The sequence below is a fragment of the Adelges cooleyi genome, unplaced genomic scaffold (genome assembly GCF_023614345.1).
Source record: "Adelges cooleyi isolate 19-005CV unplaced genomic scaffold, UGA_ACOO_1.1 ACOO_flye_CR_arks_rails_tigmint_CR_PRNA_1, whole genome shotgun sequence".
NCBI classification, from domain to species: domain Eukaryota; kingdom Metazoa; phylum Arthropoda; class Insecta; order Hemiptera; family Adelgidae; genus Adelges; species Adelges cooleyi.
Genome location: NW_026095751.1, coordinates 2,977,884 through 2,997,724, shown reverse-complemented (window position 1 = coordinate 2,997,724; position 19,841 = coordinate 2,977,884). Strand labels below are relative to the sequence as shown.

Genomic DNA, 19,841 nt, shown 5'->3' with positions numbered 1-19,841 from the left:
AATTCCTCTTTTATCAAGATTTTGCAAAAGAATTTCATTGATACATTCATTTGTTTTATTGTGTACATTCTTTTGCTATCCAAATTTTTGAATTTTAATTTCTCTTTATTTATTCTGTTTTAAGATTTTAAGATTAAGATCAAAATGTGAATAACAAGTTATGGGAATAAAGATGGTACTTGGTAGAGATCGGGTTTTGACAGCTATGTGCTGTTTGTATTAATACTAACAAGTAACACAAACCATTTTACTATAACTTTAAATATATTTGCGTTTAATTCCAACAGAAATTGGTATTCTAATACTAAACATTACTTATCTTTAAAGTTGTTTTGAAAAACATAATACTATGTATAATAAAAAACTTGTCTGAATCTACTTTGTTACAACAATATTCCAATATTCTTATTATTTTTTTTTCTTCCAAATATTGTACTGTAAAGTTTTATGAGTTATTAAGTAAAAGAATACATAAAGTCTAAATTCTTAAAACTCTTTTATTTAAATATATACTTTAGCATTCGAATAATGTAGAGTTGGCTAGTAAAAAAAAAAAAAGATGCGGCAATAAAACTGTTGAACATTTAAGGTTAAATTTTAAATATTAGCTTTTATAATTGTGTAAAAAATACCCATTCTTAAATTAAAAAAAATTTATTATGTGTTATTAAAAACATTTATACTTAATCAAAGAGTTTATTGTTATTTGTAAGCGATATAAATGTGATATTTTATTTCTTGACTTGTGTAAAATAATAATAAAGTATAAATTCAATGCTTAAATTTTTTGTATCGAATAATATGCAGAGATCTCCGCAGTATGGTACTTATTATTTATTTAAATAGCAAAAATATTAAAACATATTAATATTGTTTTTCCTCTGAGTAGATGTCGCTACACATACGGAGATTCGTTAGTGTATAATCAGTAACTTTATTTACCTATTTGACTATTTCACAACGACTGTTGTAATGTAAACAAATGACAAATTCCTGTTGGTAAAATAATGCAAAACCAAGTTGTTTTCATATTTTGTTTTGTCCGTTGTGTATTTTAATGTTTGAACAATTTTTCTGATGTTGCTGTAGCAGTGTAAATAGATAAAAAATAACTACGAGTGTTGGTTGTTCCAAGATTTTAAACTTTACACATTAAAATATGTATAGTTTTTGTTTTTGATGAAACAAATTATCATACCAATTTATTTAAAATAGCTATCACATAACATATTAATATTATTAAAGTTACTAAACATTTTGAGTGGTCGATAACTAGTTTCGAATAACTATGTTTAAAGACATAAGAGTTTCAAAGTTAAAATGGGAAAGGAAGGGTGGTTGGCCCTGCCCTAAACTTGAAACTCCAATAACTTCAAAAATAGTCATCCGAATCTGGTTATTGACCAGTCAACAATTTTAGTACATTATTTTCAATTTAAAAAGTTAATCAAATATATACGTAACCCTTTTATTTGCTATCAAAAAAACTAAGTTGGGAGGGGGGTAAAAACAAAAAAAATTTTGAAAAATTGAGATCATATTGTATAACAACAATATGAAAAAAAATATTTTGATTTTTTATTAAACCCTATGAGATACTGAGTGGTTCATGCTAAAAGAATCACCCTGTATACATTTTGAGTGGTCGATAACTAGTTTGGAATAACTATGTTTAAAGACATAAGAGTTTCAAAGTTAAGATGGGAGGTGAAGTGCGGTTGGGAAATGCGTGCAGATAAAAATAATACTACACTCCACCTTTCCTCCTGCCCTAAACTTGAATCTTCAATAACTTCAAAAATAATTATCCGAAACTGGTTATCGACCAGTCAACATTTTTAGTACATTATTTTCAATTTAAAAAGTTAATAAAATCTAAACGTAACCATTTAAGCTTCAAAGGTTGTATAAAAAAGTTTTTTAGCCGAGTCTGCAACCAGGAAAGAGCATTTTCATGTCTCGTTGAAGTGCCGAATAAATTTAGATTAGTTGTGGAATTATAATTTAAAAAAAAAAAATTACATGGAGCTTCCAGTTACAGCATAAGCTAAGGAGATTGAAAAATTATGTACAACCAAATTTCTAGCTAAAATTGTAGTGTTTATTATATGGCCAAAAGTAACTTAACATAGAGAATTAAACTATTTTGAATTTATTATTAAGTTCTAATTTGAACGTTGAACGTACGACATATCTCTTATCTCATATCAGATAACAACGTAACGGATTAACATTCGAAATATATCCGAAATGGTCTTTCCGATAATTGTCTTTGAATTGTCGAATGATTTTTGGTACCTTGCGGCGCATAACAGCGTAACGCTTTTTTGGTAACACTTTTTTTCGGTTATGTCCCGGCTAATTCCCACCCCTATCTACCGTCCCCAACCCCAACCTTATCTTCATCCTTATTTATTTTTTGGTAACGCATTTTTCGTTACAATATTTGTGGGGCGACATTCCAAAACGTAATATTTCCATTTTCACTTTTTTCAATATTGATGGTTTTTTGTTTCGAACGATTGAACTATCGTAGAGATTTATTATACCAAAAAATGTATAATATTTAAATAAACATGATTTTATTATTTCCCATAAGTAATATTTTAGTTAAATGGTTTAAATTAAATTTTTAAGTTTATCGATTGTGCCAAAACGTACCATTTCCATCCAATAGTACGTTTAGATATAATTTGAGGAAATAGTACGTTTTGTATCTTTATTGTCAAAACGTACTATTTCCAGAATTGGTGCGTTTTACTTAGGAAAGTATACTATCCCATAATAATTTATTTTCATTTTGTACTCATTTTTAATAATTATCAAAAATAAATAGCATTTGACATTTTCATGTCTTAGCTCTGGCACATAACCCTGGCAAATATCCGAAAAAAGCGTTACCATACATGCGTTACCATAAAAGCGTAACCAAAAGAGCGTAACGAAAAAAGCGAAAGGGTTGGGGACGGGAGATAGGGGTGGAATAGGGGATAGGAGATATGGGTGAGATTTAGCCGGTAAATAACCGAAAAAAAGTGTTACCAAAAAAGCGTTACGCTGTTACGCGCCGCAATGTAACAAAAACTACGAAGCGACGACGAAAGACAATTATCGGAATGACCATTTCGGATCTATTTCGAATGTTAATCTGTTACGCTGTTATCTGATTTGAGATAAGAGATATGTTGTACGTTCAACGTTCAAATTAGAACTAAAAAATAAATTCAAAATAGTTTAATTCTCTATGTTAAGTTACTTTTGGCCAGATAACAAACACTACAATTTTAGCCAGTAACTTGATTGTACATAATTTTTTAATCTCCTTGGCCTTATGCTGTAACTGGTAGCTCCATATAACTTTTTTTTTCAATTATAATTCCACACCTAATCTAAATTTATTCGGTACTTCAACGAGACATGAAAATGCTCTTTTGTGGTTGCAGACTCGGCTGAAAAACTTTTTAATAATTTATGAATATTACAAATATATACTAATTTTAACAAAATACAACCTCAACTGTTGATATTCTTGGGCAGTAATATATTCCTTAAATATTAGCTAAACATAATAAATAAAAATGTATTAATTGTATTCAGATGTATTGTTTATTAATAATGTATATATTAAAACAATTGATAAAACAATAAATTAGACATAAACAATATTTAACTATTGTTTGATAGATAACAAATTAATAAAATAGTAACAAAATATATGGTTATAATATAATTTATCACAAATAGTAAACTGTAATAGTCCATTACTTAGGAATGCACAAACAGTTGGAATTTCGGAAACCTATGAAGGGTTCACCAGAAACTGTAGATGTGTTAAAAAAAAATGCAAAATAAGCTCAATGTGTGACAATCTTGAAGTTTTACCACAGACAAATCATGTAAAAATCGCCAAATAAGATGATGTAAGAAAACTTTTACATTTTTTTACTATTCCAGAAGATGTCGAGCAGTTTTATGAAGACATTTTCAAAAATCTGTTGTTTGCATTGTTATATGGTGGAATTATGTGCTAATACACAATACTGTAGTTTTGGCCCAATTTTTTATCAATAATAATGAAGTTAGAGACATGATGATTTTATTGTCAGCTGATAAAATAAACAAAAAAATAAAAAAAATAAATCCGCACAATATTTATCTATAGTTAAATGTAATAATAATATAATTAAAAAAGATTTCATACAAATTTAAAACCAATGGAAATAGTACGTTATGGATTTAATTCAATTTAATCCCCTATCTTCGTACTGCGGGAAATAGTGCACTATGGTGTACTTTGGAAATAGTACGTTTTGTAAAAATTTGAGGAATTAGTACGTTTTGCTTCATTTTTTCAAATGGATCATCTATTTAAAATGGGCAATAGTACGTTTTGACATAATTTGGAAAAAGTAACTTTTGATTTACTTTTGCCTTTGGAAATAGTGCGTTTTGACGTCATTCATGAATTTAAATTGATTTTAACAAAGGTAATGGTACGTTTAGGTAAAATCTGATGGCAACATTCGATTTCCCGCATTTTTTCCAGTAAGAATAAATATAAAACTCAATTTTGTTAATTTGGAAATAGTACGTTTTAGAATGTTGCCCCACATTTGCGATACAATATTTGTTACAATATTTTCGTTACGCTTTTTTCGGTTATTTGCCAGGGTTATGTGCCAGAGCTAAGACATGAAAATGTCAAAAAAAATAGTTTGATTTCTTATTAAACCCTATGAGATATTGAGTGGTTCATGCTAAAAGAATAACCCTGTACACAATAATATGTAAACACGAGTCATAATGTAGATATCATTGTACCAGTATGGATTTAGAAGTATTCATTATTAATATTATCGAATAAGCAAAAAATGTTATACAAGTGGCTTGTATAAATTAGAAATTAATTGGATTGTCTTTTATCTACATTCTCATTTGTACCAGTACCAATTCCCGACATTTCTTCATAGTTGAAAATTTGTTTGCAGTTAGTTAGCCGTTGTAATAAAACAATTATTGGAAAATAAGTAATAACAATGTTATTTCAATAAAAATCTTGAGGCCCTGTGCAGCACCTGTTATTCTTAAATCAAAAATCTGAAAAAGTTAGGGCATTTATTTTCAACATTTCAAAACTATTTCTATACTTTACCCCTCAGAGTCGAAATAAATTAACGACCACCCTAATGTATAATCATATTTTTTTTCTTTATTAAACTTGTTTTATGAATAAAACTACTCTTCTGTTAAAATACTTAAAAATTTTAATTTACATTTTTAATATTTTATTATTAATTAAAGTATAGTAATAATCCAAAATAAATAACAAAAAATATTCTTAATCATCAATTGTGATTTGTGACTCCGTACATTTTTACCTGCTAAAAACATAATTTAAAAAAAAAAATATATTTTAATTTTGTGCAAGGGTAAATTTTGTATAGAACTCAATTGTATAGCCTAAACCTTCCCGGCTAAAATCACTAAATAAAATGTCTCAAAACCGTTTTTGATGATAATATACACATATACGTACATTAAAATAATATTCTAAAGAAAATAAGGTTTTGAACATTAAATAATATAAGTCATTCAATATTATTAGGACTAAATTAGAAAAATAAGTATCTATAATAAATGTTAAATAATCAAAACATAAGATGTATAAAAATTTGAAGCTACGGGAATATAGATGGTTGCTTAACATATTTTCATGTTGTTAAATAATCGCGCAATTTAAAACCACACGGATTGTGGGAAAATGTCGTACCTATTAAATTTTAGAAAAAGTATTGTTTAAAAATGCCTATTAAGTGTAACACGTAAAATATTAATAATTAGACGTATCAGGGCATCTGCTACAATTATTAAAACACCAGGATTCTACCGTGCAAGAAATAAAGTAGTTCAAACATTTAAAGACAAAAACAGCTGCAAAACAAACATGTTAAGAAAAACACCTAGTTCTCGATAAAAAAATAGATATTAAAACCATACATTGTAATATACGAAGATTCTTATAATATTCAAAGTTTGTGATACCTACCATTTGTTTACAATAGTCGCCGTTAAAAACAGCTAGGGTTTGAAAAAAAAAAAAAGGAAACAATGGATTTTCAACTTTTATTAAAGTATGCAGATTTCAGATACATTTTACTTGATTAATGGTTTTACAAAAAATCATTAAAACTAAGTTATGTTTATAAAACAAGTATAATATAGGGAAAAAATAACCATATGTCATAAATTTATGTAACTGTACCAAACCGGTATTACCTTAGGTGGTCCTGATAAATTTTTAAATTTGTATTTAATACTTATTATAAACAACGAACATAATACTACCACTTTTTCTGAAACATCTTGAAATAATAAACAAAAAATTACAAATAAAATCTTTACTGATTTAAGAAATGGGGAGAAATGTATTCCCCCAAACAGTAATTTAAAATTTAGTAGGACCCGGTTATTATATTGTGTGTTGTAGTCACTAATCGCAGTAATATAATTCATAAAAACCAAATCAAGAAGTCCAAAATATTCAAATAATGAAAATTAAATATGGGCATTGTGTGGCGCAGAGGACACTGCAGCTGTCAGGCGAATTAGCTGTGTCCGTAAGATAAGCGTTATTTTGAAATTTATGTTATCACTTAAACAATGATGTTGCTCAAAGATTTGTAATCAACAGGCAGCCTTAACTCAATATGCCCCTACCCTTAACCCTAATGCGCTACATTAAATAAAATATTAAATACCTTATATTTTATGTTTTAGTCAAAAATACAAAAACACATACTAAAATATCAACTGTTCGAACTTTATTCTTCGTGACAGTTCATATCAAGTTTTTGGCAATAAAGCAGACAATATTAATAAAGTTTTGCATAATGCTAAACAAATTAAGGAGTGAAACAACATTGTCATGATACTAAATAACAGCTGAAATATAAAAGTAAATACTTAAACTTAATTTGAGCTTAATAGATTAATACCTACTTCAATTATATCTCCTGACATGTTTTTTAAATAGGTATTACACAAAGTGACAAAATATAGTGTGTCTAAATGCTATAATTAACAAGTCATGGAAGAAGCTAATATGTACAATTCTAGTATCATATGAATAACAGTATTAATTGTGTTTTTAAACTATTCTATAATCTATACAACTATTATAGTATTTTTCCAAAAGCTAAAAAAGTGTCATATTATTTAATTTTAGTTATTTTAAAGAAATATTCGTTTTTACTTAATTAAATGAAAAAGTGATATTCTTCTATTCTTAAAAAAACAAAAATCGTACTATGTTTCAAATAAAATATTGCATTAACTTGTTTTGTAATTGCTCAAATTTTAAATAAAGAAGATGTTTACATATAATTCAAGACATAAGTAATTTAATCCTCTTTTATCAAATTTTTGCATAAGAAATTCATTTGTTTTATTGTGTACATTCTTTTGCTATCCAAATTATTAAATTTTTATATAACCTAATTTGTTCTGTTGTAAGATTTAAACTGCGCTTTCCTAATTTTTGTAACAGTTCACTATTTTATAATTTTTCTGCAGTAACGGGCAGACTTCAGTATCTACTTTTTTACTAATAAATAAGTTTTTATTATTGTAAATAATGCAATTTTTATGAATTAAAATGATCCTTCTTTATACATTAAAATGAATGCAAAATCAGAAAACTACAAAACAATTGCATCAATATAACAAATACTGATTTTGCAATATAAGTATATTGTAGAGTATTTAAGTATAGTATTAGTGATTTTAAACCATTCATGATTCTCGGTGCCAATATGATAATCTGATCAAAATGTGTACAACAAGTTACGGGAATAAAGATGGTAACTCGTAGAGATCAGGTTTTGACATAAATGTATATTATTTTTCTACAAAGAAAAATTTGTAAATAGTTTATTTACTTTTAATTTTCATACATTAAATGTGTATATTCTGTAATACAAGTATTAATTTCACTTGGTCAGATGGATATACAAATTCAAAAATAGACTGAGTCAAGTTAGCAAACATTAAACACGCCCAAATTATTAAATGTACGTATCTGAGTGGACACCATTTAATTAATCTAATTAAAATTAAATTGGTTTTCCTAACTAGTTAAAAAAAATGTATTATCCCCATATAAATTTGATTCTATTTTTTTCTCTTGGGTAACAAATAGTCGAGTCTGGTAATTTTAATATTGGGTTTTCGGTAATCGTACTCACAAATTGTTTTGTAAGGTTTAGTATTTAGTACACAAATATAATATTATACTCTACTTGGTAATATGATTCGGAATTATGTAAATATGTTGTTTATAACGAAAAATGAATAACATTCCTTATGTTAACAAATTCGCATAAACAATTCTGCACAATACGACTAGTTATTGTTGTTTCGGTCGGCAATATGTAAGCCATTTGATCAGTCGTAAAAAAACTATTGAAGCAGTCAGTATAACTACGAGTATCATTGCAACTATAAAAGTAAGTAATATATGAAATTATTTTTTATATTTACAGGGTTTATATATTTTCTACATGTAAAATGTTACGAAATAATCATTTTAAAAACACTTACACACTATTTAAATGATATTTTTAAAATTATCCGAATACACTTTTAAAAAAAGATATTTGATTAATTTGTTATTAAGATAATTATTTAGATATCTTTTAATAGAATTATGCAAAACTCTGGTTATAACTACGCATAGCATAGACCGTATCAAATCGTATATTTGAAAGTAATTTTACCCTAGTAAGCCAGTACAGTGGGACTGAGGCATAATGGGATCAAAGCAATAGGGACGGAGAGGTCACTGCTATACAGGAATTATTTTTGACAAGAGTTGTAAAACCACTTTCAAATAAACGCTATAAACGATTTAAACACTTTGACGCCATTTGTTAAAGATACTTAATAAATATTGTTGAAACTAGTATTGTAAAAAATAGTATAAATTTGTCAATTATTGTTTTTTTAATATTTTCTGTAATTTAATATTACCTGAATGTGTAAAACAACAGAAGTTTAAACAACATTTCAAAGTAATGTAAAGAAGTAAACGTAATGCAGTAGAAATATTCCCACATGGAGTTAAAAAACATACATAGGGAACTCTGCAATAAATGTTTAGATTTTATTGTAAGTACACCTCCGTCTAACATAACATGTTTTAATCTGCATTATAATTTACAGACGAAAATGAAAGTTTTCTTTGTTTTACTGCTCTGTCCATTTTTAAATGTTTTGGCAAGTACTAGTGGAATATATGGTCCAAGAAGACCTCGTCCAAGAACTCCTGACACACTTACTAAAGGTACTTAGGCTTAGGTTTAAAATAACTAAAAAACTTCAATATTCAAATTTTTTACAGAAAATTTAGCAGATAGAAAGAGACTTAAATTTACAAGTCAGTACATTTTTTTTTTACATAATAGATTTTTAAGTTTTAATTACAGTTTTTATACATAATTTGTTACAGACGTACTCATTGACAGACATATTTTAGAAAGTAAGACATACTAAAAATTATTAATACAATAATTTTTATGGTTTTGTTATACTTTCCGTTTGCCTGACTATAAGGTGATGTATTTTAATGAACTATAATCTTAATGACAAAATGTTTCCAAAATAGCCTTTGTGTATTGTATTTTAAAAAAAATGGTTTTTACCGGAGTACTCCAGGAATTATCAATACTGGTGAAGTCGAGGTATAATAAGCTCAAATAATGCGAATTGTTTTGAGAATATTTCTCAAAAGAGTGTCCCACACGAATAATATGATTTCATTATAATTTAGTTTCTACAATATTATTTATGATCTAGAATAAATATTATATAATAATAATTGTGTTATCAAATTCAAAGACGGTTTATCACTAAATAAATGAGCTACGTTTAACCCAAAATATATTTCTATTTAGAACATTTTTATACATAATTTGTCGCATTTAAATATCATTTGATTTTTTTAACTTAATCAAATATTTATTTATTTCAGAAACCATTAGGAACAAAATAATACATTTTGTTGTTCAACAAGATGAAGAAATAATGAGTAATTATTATTTTAAAACCAAACCGATTAGGTTTGCTAGTAGAAGAAGTGTTTTAGAAGTGATACAATAAATGCAAAAATTTATCAATGCGAATTAATAAGTGACATAAATATTAAATTTAAATCATTCAATATTTATTTGTAAATTTAACTTCCTTATTAGTATTAAACGTGTATTTTATACCTTGACTTCTTTATTTAAATTTATAATGGAAGATGAAATTAAGTCAAATATCGTTTAAAAAATAATTTTTTTGTTCTTATAATTTCAGAGAAATTGACTTTTATGTTTGCACTACCTGGTAATAATTGAAAATATTTCCATATACTTGTTGGTTATTCACCAGTACAAAATGTTTTCGTTTTAATTTCAGAAAAAGATATTAACGAGGACTTACAATACCGTAATTCATATTTCATATTCATAATACATTATACATTACAAATGGCTTTTACATTATTTTTTTAATTATAAAAAAAATCGTATGCATATTAATTTTGCCATAACAATAGTAGACATATATAAACAATTTATGGTTTAAATTATAGAGAAGGCATTGGAGGATGAACTGACACTAGAATTAAACAGAGAATTTGGTAATTATAAAATTTAACATGTTTTATCAAACACTTTACAAAACTGATAGTTAAAATTTCAGGTAATTAAAAATAACTGTGATTCACATTCACTTTTACTTTAAAAAAAATTATAAAAAATATGTTTGATTCTTATGCGCAATACTTAATTTAATTTGTGAATACCAATTTTTCAATTTATTGTTCAACTAATAGTATGAATTTTAATAGAACGAATTTGGCACTTTTGTATCGAATTTTTGTACGAGTCTTAGCCGCCTATAGGTGTACTCTCGTTAATTAATCGTAAAGTTCACACTGAATACTCAAATGTACACAAAAAAATTAATGAAATAAAATGAAAAAATAAATGAAATAATGGAAAATTCGTAAAAACTGATCGGCCGCCGCAACTATTAATAACCAGATAATATATCTACACGTTTTACACATAGGACTCTAGTACTTTTTCTTAATGAAATAACATTATAGCGTGGAGTGTTTGGGCAAGCTTAGTTTTTTTAACATTGGCCCTATAAATTTATTTTAGCATTATGGTTCCCCAAAACTACCAGATTTTCTAAACATTTTCAATTAGGTTCCTACTACTTTTTTCTTATAAATTGTTTTCTTAGATCTAATAAAATACTTATTTTCAATAATCGTACAATTATTTATTGCATATGATGTTTTTGTTACAGGCCTTGATGCGAATAAGGTTACATATCAAGGTAATTACACTTTATTCGGCAGTCGTAAATAGCGCTTAAAATCTAGATGATCAATCGGTCGTTTATGTTAAGTCAATCCAAGTTTTCGTAACGTAATTGTAATGAACTGTTAAAATTTAAAGTTCAATTTACAAGTTTATATTTAACTAAACATAACATAATACAAATATTTGGTCAACAACTATACGTTCATTTAAATGCTATATATTTTAACGTTCAAAAATCTTTACCTCCAACTGAACGCAAAAAAATGATACTTTCATTAAACTTTTAAACTTATAACGTTACACGTTTTGACTACAAATCCCAATATACCCATTTATATCTACCATACAAATATTAAACAAAAAAAATTATTTGTTTTTAGTTATTTTAATAAAAAAATAGTATCAGCTAGTATTCACTAGTCAATATTTGTATGTGATATTTATATCAATTAGCATTTTAATTGTCAGTGAAAAATTATGCCAGTAATTTTAGTTACCGCACATCACCTTACTATAAAAAATATCACAAAAAGTGTTTGAAATTAATTACTCTACTGTTGCTTAAAGTTTTTTATTTTATCTTCACTTTGATCACTGTTACTAGCTAGATTAATACATAGAATTTGTCATTAAACAATTGATTTTTTTAAGTAACATACAAGTCGAATAAATTATTATTTGGTTGAAAAATAATAGATTTTCGAATAACTTTTTTTTTAAATAGACACCATGTGAACTTAAAACTCCAATAAAAACATATTTTAACGATTCGTTTGTTTGTTAATAGTCTGTTTTTCGAAAAATGTAATTTTTAAATTTGAAATTTTGCCGTGTTAACTGAGGTTACAAAAATGCCACTAGAAAGACCCTTTACAAAATTATTTTTACTTTGTATAACAAATTGATTGAATTTTTTAGTTAGTGGTCGTGGTGCAACTGAGAATGATCTTGGAGTTGTTCGAAGAAATATGATGAAAATAGCTTTAAGATTGTTTATAACCGATATAAGAGACAGTAAATAATAAACTAATAATAAAATGAGTAGTTACAAGGAAAAAATGCATATTCGTACCAACAAACATTACACAATTTAAATTTTCAGGATTTTTGGTTCACCTAGATTTAAATTTCATGCTCTAATCCCTGCCTTTATATTCATCTTATATGACGTTTAGACTCTTAGATGGGTCCTTCTAAGTTCATTTATTTAAGCTAATTAGTTAGTTTTTTATTAATGAGAGGTTTAGAGGTGGACGTTTAAGAAAAATTGAGTGCGAAGGGTGTAAGTTAGTGTAATAGAAGAAATGTATGTACGGGCAAGTACAAGAGTGAAGACTGTGTGTGGAGAAATGGAAGATTTTAGTGTGAGAGTAGTTGTGCATCCAGGTATAGCGTTGAGTCCTTACTTGTTCTCTTTAATAATGGACGAGATTACGAAAGATATACAGGGGAGGTGCCTCGGGGTATGTAGTTTACAGATGACGTAGCGTTAGTGGGGGTAGTCCGGTAGAAGTGGCTGAGAAACTTAAATAGAAAGGACTGAGGATTAGAAGGAGTAAAACGGTGACAACAGTGTTTAATTTTGGAGAATGTTAAAGGGTAAGACAATTAATGCAGTTGGGTGATGATAAAGTGTGTAAGGTTAATAGGTTTAGGAAGAAAAAGTTAATAATTATTAATTTATTAATAAGTAATTTTATTGTTTCTCCTGTAAAATTTACATTTTGTGTCTGAATACACATTTTCTCTTGGGTGGGGATATAAAATTAGCCTTAATTTTAGTTTGGCTAACTTTTGTAAACTTTTTTTCAGAACATAGGACCAACCCTATAGATTTTACACACACATGTCGAATCATAGGATTGTTCTGGAGTATGAGATTTCCAGATGAATACACAACAAATGCTGATGTTGTAGGCGAAGTTTGTGTTATACGTCATAAAGAGCACATAAAAATCTCATGCGCATTCTATGAGGGCGATATATGTTTTGTAAACAACGAAAACCACGATTTGACAGGGGATAGCATAATCCCTTGTTTAAATTAAATCATTTTTATCCTCCCGCGTTTATTTTAATAAATTATACATTTTTTCTGTTCATATTTTTAAATGTTTTTGGATGCCACACTTATATAAAAACTGTCAAATAATTTACTGTACTATGTACTAAGAAGTTTTTGTTCGCTATTATAAATGATATTATTACTTTCAATCATAATATGTATTGGCTTAATATACAGGCTGTTTATTTTCTTTATCGAGACCACTTCTCCTCCTCTATTCATCCCATCTGTCGAAATTGCTCACCATTATTTAATCTTAGTAAGTTTAGGTCCTTATATTTTTTTTCAAATTAACCCATTTTGTCACTGCTTGGACATTCGTACCAATAAACTAAAATGAAGCTGTGAGTTATGAGTACAAAAATAATTGTATTCAAGCCATAGACGACGAAATAAGTTCATTGCATACTAATGACACCTGGACGTTAGTGCCAACTCCAGTAGGAAAGCAAGTGTTAAATAGTTCATGGGTTTACAAAATCAAATACAATGTTAACGGGCATATTGTTAGATTTAAGGCACGATTAGTTGTAAAAGGTTCTCGACAGAGACACGGAATAAATTATAACGAGACATTCTCACCTGTAGTCATATTTGAATCTATCAGAACAATTTTGGCCATAATAGCGTCTCAGACATTGGAATTATGCCAATTTGACACTGGTACAAAATTTCTTATGGTATGTTAGAAGACGAATTATATATAGAACAACCGATCGAATTTGATGACAATTTAGGTTGAGTTTGCAGATTACGTAAATCGTTGTATGGATTAAAATAATCTCGACGATGTTGGAATTCAAGGTTTAAAAATGTCCTATTACAATTCAATTTAATTCAAAGTAAATATGATTCGTGGGTTTTTACTTATCATGATAATAATGGAAAATTAAATTTTTGGCTATTTTTGTTGATGATGGTCTCATTGCGTCAGCCAGTAAAACAAAAATACAGGTATTATTGTCAAAGTTTGAAAAAAAGGTTAAACTGGTACCATGGATTATTTTCTAGGTATGGGAATTAAGATGTTAGATGATAGATCATTATTTATTTGTCAAATAAATTATTCTAGAAATATTATTAAACGTATTAATATGTTAGATGCAAAGGAAATTGCAATACCCATTGATAAGTCAACGACATTGGATGTTCACGCGGATTCAACAGTACTAGTAGAAGGTCAAGTACCGTATCGAGAAGCTGTGGGAAGTTTATTATTCCTGTCACAATTAACAAGATCAGATTTGGCATTTGCAGTCAATTTTGTGTCACGATTTTTGGCAAAACCAACTAATGCTCATTGATCAATGGTCAAACGCATTATGCGTTACGTAAAACATACAATTTATTACGGATTGGTTTATAAATCTGATAATAATTTAGATTTGAGAATATCACAGATTCTGATTATGCCGGAGATTTAGAAACAAGGAGATCAACTTCGGCACATTTATTCATGTTGGGGTCATCTACAATTTCATGGCAAGCAAAACGTCAAGCAACGGTTTCTCTTTATATATAATAGTATATGCGAACATTATAGAAATCATTATGTATTATTTAAAAGTTGTTTGATACAAGGACCATTTTCATTTGTGACCTAGATTTTATTATACACAAGCCATAGTATTAAGGTGTCTGGTACTTCTACGGATGCTGTTATAACTGCAACGTACGTTGTATATATACCGTGTGTTTTTATGTTTATAGTATTATGTTCAATCATATTATTGTTGTGTTTTTATTTCTACTTAAATACTAACTTCCACCAAGTTATACATGCGTATAATCCAACACCATTATTTCACAACAACTGTTACAATGTAAACAAATGAGAAGTACATTTAACTATCATAAAATTTCAATATTATTATGTTCTATTACGAAAACAAGTTTTTTTTTAAACCATATTACTGAAATTATTGTAGTAATGTAAACAAATGACATATACCTATGGGTGTTACTTCATACAATCTTTTATGTTAACATTTTAAAAACTCATATTTTACTAAAATATGGATTGTTATTATTTTATTATTGGTCAAAATCGTTGACATTACATTTATTTTAAAATAATTTTAATACAGGGTGACCAACTTATTGTGTACCACTGAATATCTCACTTGGTTTAATTAATAATTTATTTTTTTTCCATAATTTTTTAATACAATATGATCTCAATTGCTTCTAATTTTGTTTTTACCCCCCTTCCAAACTAGTTTTTTTGATACATTAACGGTGACACATAAAATTCATTAACTTTTTGAATTGAGAATAATGTACTAATAATGTTGACCGGTCGGTAACCCTGTTTTGGATAGCTATTTTTAAAGTTAAGATGGAAGATGATGTGTGGTTAGATAAAATAGGTCAAACATTTATACACAAAAGCAACTGCAAATCAAAATATGTTAAGAAAAACAACTCGTTTTCGATAAAAAAATAAGTTAAAAAAACTATACAAATTGTTATTGTAATATTCAAATATTCAGAGAATATGTATCTTTGTTTGTGATACATATGGAGCACCTACTATTTGTTTACATTACAACAGTTGCTGTGAAAAACAGCTTGGTTTTAATAAAAATAAAAAAACAAAACTACAATATGGGAGTACCATTTACACAACAACTGAATTTACAAAAACTCCTTGAAATAAGCTATAATTATAAAATATAATTTTGTTAGAAGTATTTTACAATAATTATAAACGAATTTTAAAATTAATTATTTTATAACATTATATTATAAATAATATTCCCAAGTAACATATTTTTTTAGTCAACTTGAAAAAGTAAAAAAAAAATACAAATTATTATTTTCATTGATTTGGTTAATATGTTTTTGCTCAAACAGTGATTTTAAATTAATACACAGCTTAAATATGACAGCTCTCACCTAAATTATAAAAAAAAGCCTTTTTTTTTGTTTTTACCCACTCTCAACTTACTATTTTGGATGGCAACTATTAAAACTTAAATCGTAACACATACATTTCATTAAATATTTTAATTAAGAATACCAAAACCAGTTTTAGTTATTTTTAAAGTACTGAAATTTCAAGTTTTGGGCGGGAGGACTCCACATTTCCTCTTACCTACTTTTTTTCTTTTTTAGAGTCTAAATTATGTAAATTAAGTTCCTAGTCGTTAAAAATTTGCAGTTTATGGTTCTTAGAGGTGTTGTGAATTATTGTCATTACAACAACATGTTTTCATGTTGACAAATAACCATGAAATTTAAAACCATACAAAATGTAGAAAAATATTGTATTAAATCTTATGAAAAGCACTGCAAGCGTTTGTGGAAAAAAAACAACAACAGATAAAATAGGTCAAACATTTATATACAAAAGCAACTGCAAATCAAAATATGTTAAGAAAAACAACTCGTTTTCGATAAAAAAATAAGTTAAAAAAACTATACAAATTGTTATTGTAAAATTCAAAGATTCATAGAATATGAATCTTTGTTTGTGATACATATGGAGCACCTACTATTTGTTTACATTACAACAGTTGCTGTGAAAAACAGCTTGGTTTTAATAAAAATAAAAAAACAAAACTACAATATGGGAGTACCATTTACACAACAACTGAATTTACAAAAACTCCTTGAAATAAGCTATAATTATAAAATATAATTTTGTTAGAAGTATTTTACAATAATTATAAACGAATTTTAAAATTAATTATTTTATAACATTATATTATAAATAATATTCCCAAGTAACATATTTTTTTAGTCAACTTGAAAAAGTAAAAAAAAAATACAAATTATTATTTTCATTGATTTGGTTAATATGTTTTTGCTCAAACAGTGATTTTAAATTAATACACAGCTTAAATATGACAGCTCTCACCTAAATTATAAAAAAAAGCCTTTTTTTTTGTTTTTACCCACTCTCAACTTACTATTTTGGATGGCAACTATTAAAACTTAAATCGTAACACATACATTTCATTAAATATTTTAATTAAGAATACCAAAACCAGTTTTAGTTATTTTTAAAGTACTGAAATTTCAAGTTTTGGGCGGAGGACTCCACATTTCCTCTTACCTACTTTTTTTCTTTTTTAGAGTCGAAATTATGTAAATTAAGTTCCTAGTCGTTAAAAATTTGCAGTTTATGGTTCTTAGAGGTGTTGTGAATTATTGTCATTACAACAACATGTTTTCATGTTGACAAATAACCATGAAATTTAAAACCATACAAAATGTAGAAAAATATTGTATTAAATCTTATGAAAAGCACTGCAAGCGTTTGTGGAAAAAAAACAACAACAGATAAAATAGGTCAAACATTTATATACAAAAGCAACTGCAAATCAAAATATGTTAAGAAAAACAACTCGTTTTCGATAAAAAAATAAGTTAAAAAAACTATACAAATTGTTATTGTAATATTCAAATATTCAGAGAATATGTATCTTTGTTTGTGATACATATGGAGCACCTACTATTTGCTTACATTACAACAGTTGCTGTGAAAAACAGCTTGGTTTTAATAAAAATAAAAAAACAAAACTACAATATGGGAGTACCATTTACACAACAACTGAATTTACAAAAACTCCTTGAAATAAGCTATAATTATAAAATATAATTTTGTTAGAAGTATTTTACAATAATTATAAACGAATTTTAAAATTAATTATTTTATAACATTATATTATAAATAATATTCCCAAGTAACATATTTTTTTAGTCAACTTGAAAAAGTAAAAAAAAAATACAAATTATTATTTTCATTGATTTGGTTAATATGTTTTTGCTCAAACAGTGATTTTAAATTAATACACAGCTTAAATATGACAGCTCTCACCTAAATTATAAAAAAAAGCCTTTTTTTTTGTTTTTACCCACTCTCAACTTACTTTTTTGGATGGCAACTATTAAAACTTAAATCGTAACACATACATTTCATTAAATATTTTAATTAAGAATACCAAAACCAGTTTTAGTTATTTTTAAAGTACTGAAATTTCAAGTTTTGGGCGGGAGGACTCCACATTTCCTCCTACCTACTTTTTTCTTTTTTAGAGTCAAAATTATGTAAATTAAGTTCCTAGTCGTTAAAAATTTGCAGTTTATGGTTCTTAGAGGTGTTGTGAATTATTGTCATTACAACAACATGTTTTCATGATGACAAATAACCATGAAATTTAAAACCATACAAAATGTAGAAAAATATTGTATTAAATCTTATGAAAAGCACTGCAAGCGTTTGTGGAAAAAAAACAACAACAGATAAAATAGGTCAAACATTTATATACAAAAGCAACTGCAAATCAAAATATGTTAAGAAAAACAACTCGTTTTCGATAAAAAAATAAGTTAAAAAAACTATACAAATTGTTATTGTTAAATTCAAAGGTTCACAGAATATGAATCTTTGTTTGTGATACATATGGAGAACCTACCATTTGTTTACAATACTACAGTCGCTGTGAAAAAAAGCTTGGTTTTGATAAAAAAACAAAAATACAATATTGGAGTACAATTTACACAACAAATGAATTTACAAAAACTTCTTGTTTATTACAAGGAGTTTTTGCTATAATTATAAAACATTTCTGGTTTAGGAAATCGCAATACATTCACTATATGTCTCTCTCTTGCGATTAACGACCGTTATTTACACCCATCGGTGCCTAGACGGTTTAGTTTGGCATTTTTTATCTTATTTTTGAATGCCTACCAAAAAAGGTGGCAATTTTTCCCCTAGAGTCTAGTTAATACATTTTAATGCCGACTATACGCTACCAAACAAGTTGGCCCCAGAAAGAGGTGCAGGTGGCAATTTTTACCCTAGACAATTGCCCGCCTTAGAACAAACCTCCAGTGGCCGAAATTCGAACTTTGGATAAATTATAAATTACTATATTTTATGTTGTAGTCAAAAATACAAAACAACAAAGCTAAAATACCACAGTTTAAAATATACTCTATGTGACTGTCTATAACAAGTATTTGACGACCAAGTAAACAATATTAAAGAAGTTTTGCATAAACGTTTTACACAATCTTACACAAGAGTGAAACAACAATTTTATGTTACATAATAACAACTATAATATAATAATAAATACATAAACCCAATTTGAGTTGAATACATTGTAGTAAATATAGGTTTTTTGTTCTTAAGTGTTATAATGTGTTTGATAGGAATTGTATCCAAATGTAGAATAATCGTTATGGTTATATTTTTTTTTTACTTTTTAATAGTCAAAGTTATGTAAATTAACGATATCTTCAGACTAGTCATTAAAAATTATAAGTATACGACTCTAACAGGTGTTGCAATTAATTTACATAGCAACAGTCGTTGTAAAAACGACACGTGAACTTTGCCAACAACATATTTTCGAAATGAAAAATAACCGTGCAACTTAAAA

At 27.0% G+C, this 19,841-nt stretch overlaps 1 protein-coding gene across 1 annotated transcript in view; it reads left to right on the top strand.

Annotated features, from left to right (window-relative positions):
- The window catches only part of LOC126835705 (uncharacterized), a 43,129-nt gene that overhangs the window by 13,099 nt on the left and 10,189 nt on the right, over positions 1-19,841 (top strand). The window contains exons 2-5 of the mRNA XM_050568466.1: positions 9,220-9,340; positions 9,398-9,433; positions 9,506-9,535; positions 10,028-10,084. Of these exons, the coding sequence (XP_050424423.1) occupies positions 9,226-9,340; positions 9,398-9,433; positions 9,506-9,535; positions 10,028-10,084 (238 nt within the window). The 5' untranslated portion in view covers positions 9,220-9,225. The remainder of the gene's footprint in view (positions 1-9,219; positions 9,341-9,397; positions 9,434-9,505; positions 9,536-10,027; positions 10,085-19,841) is intronic.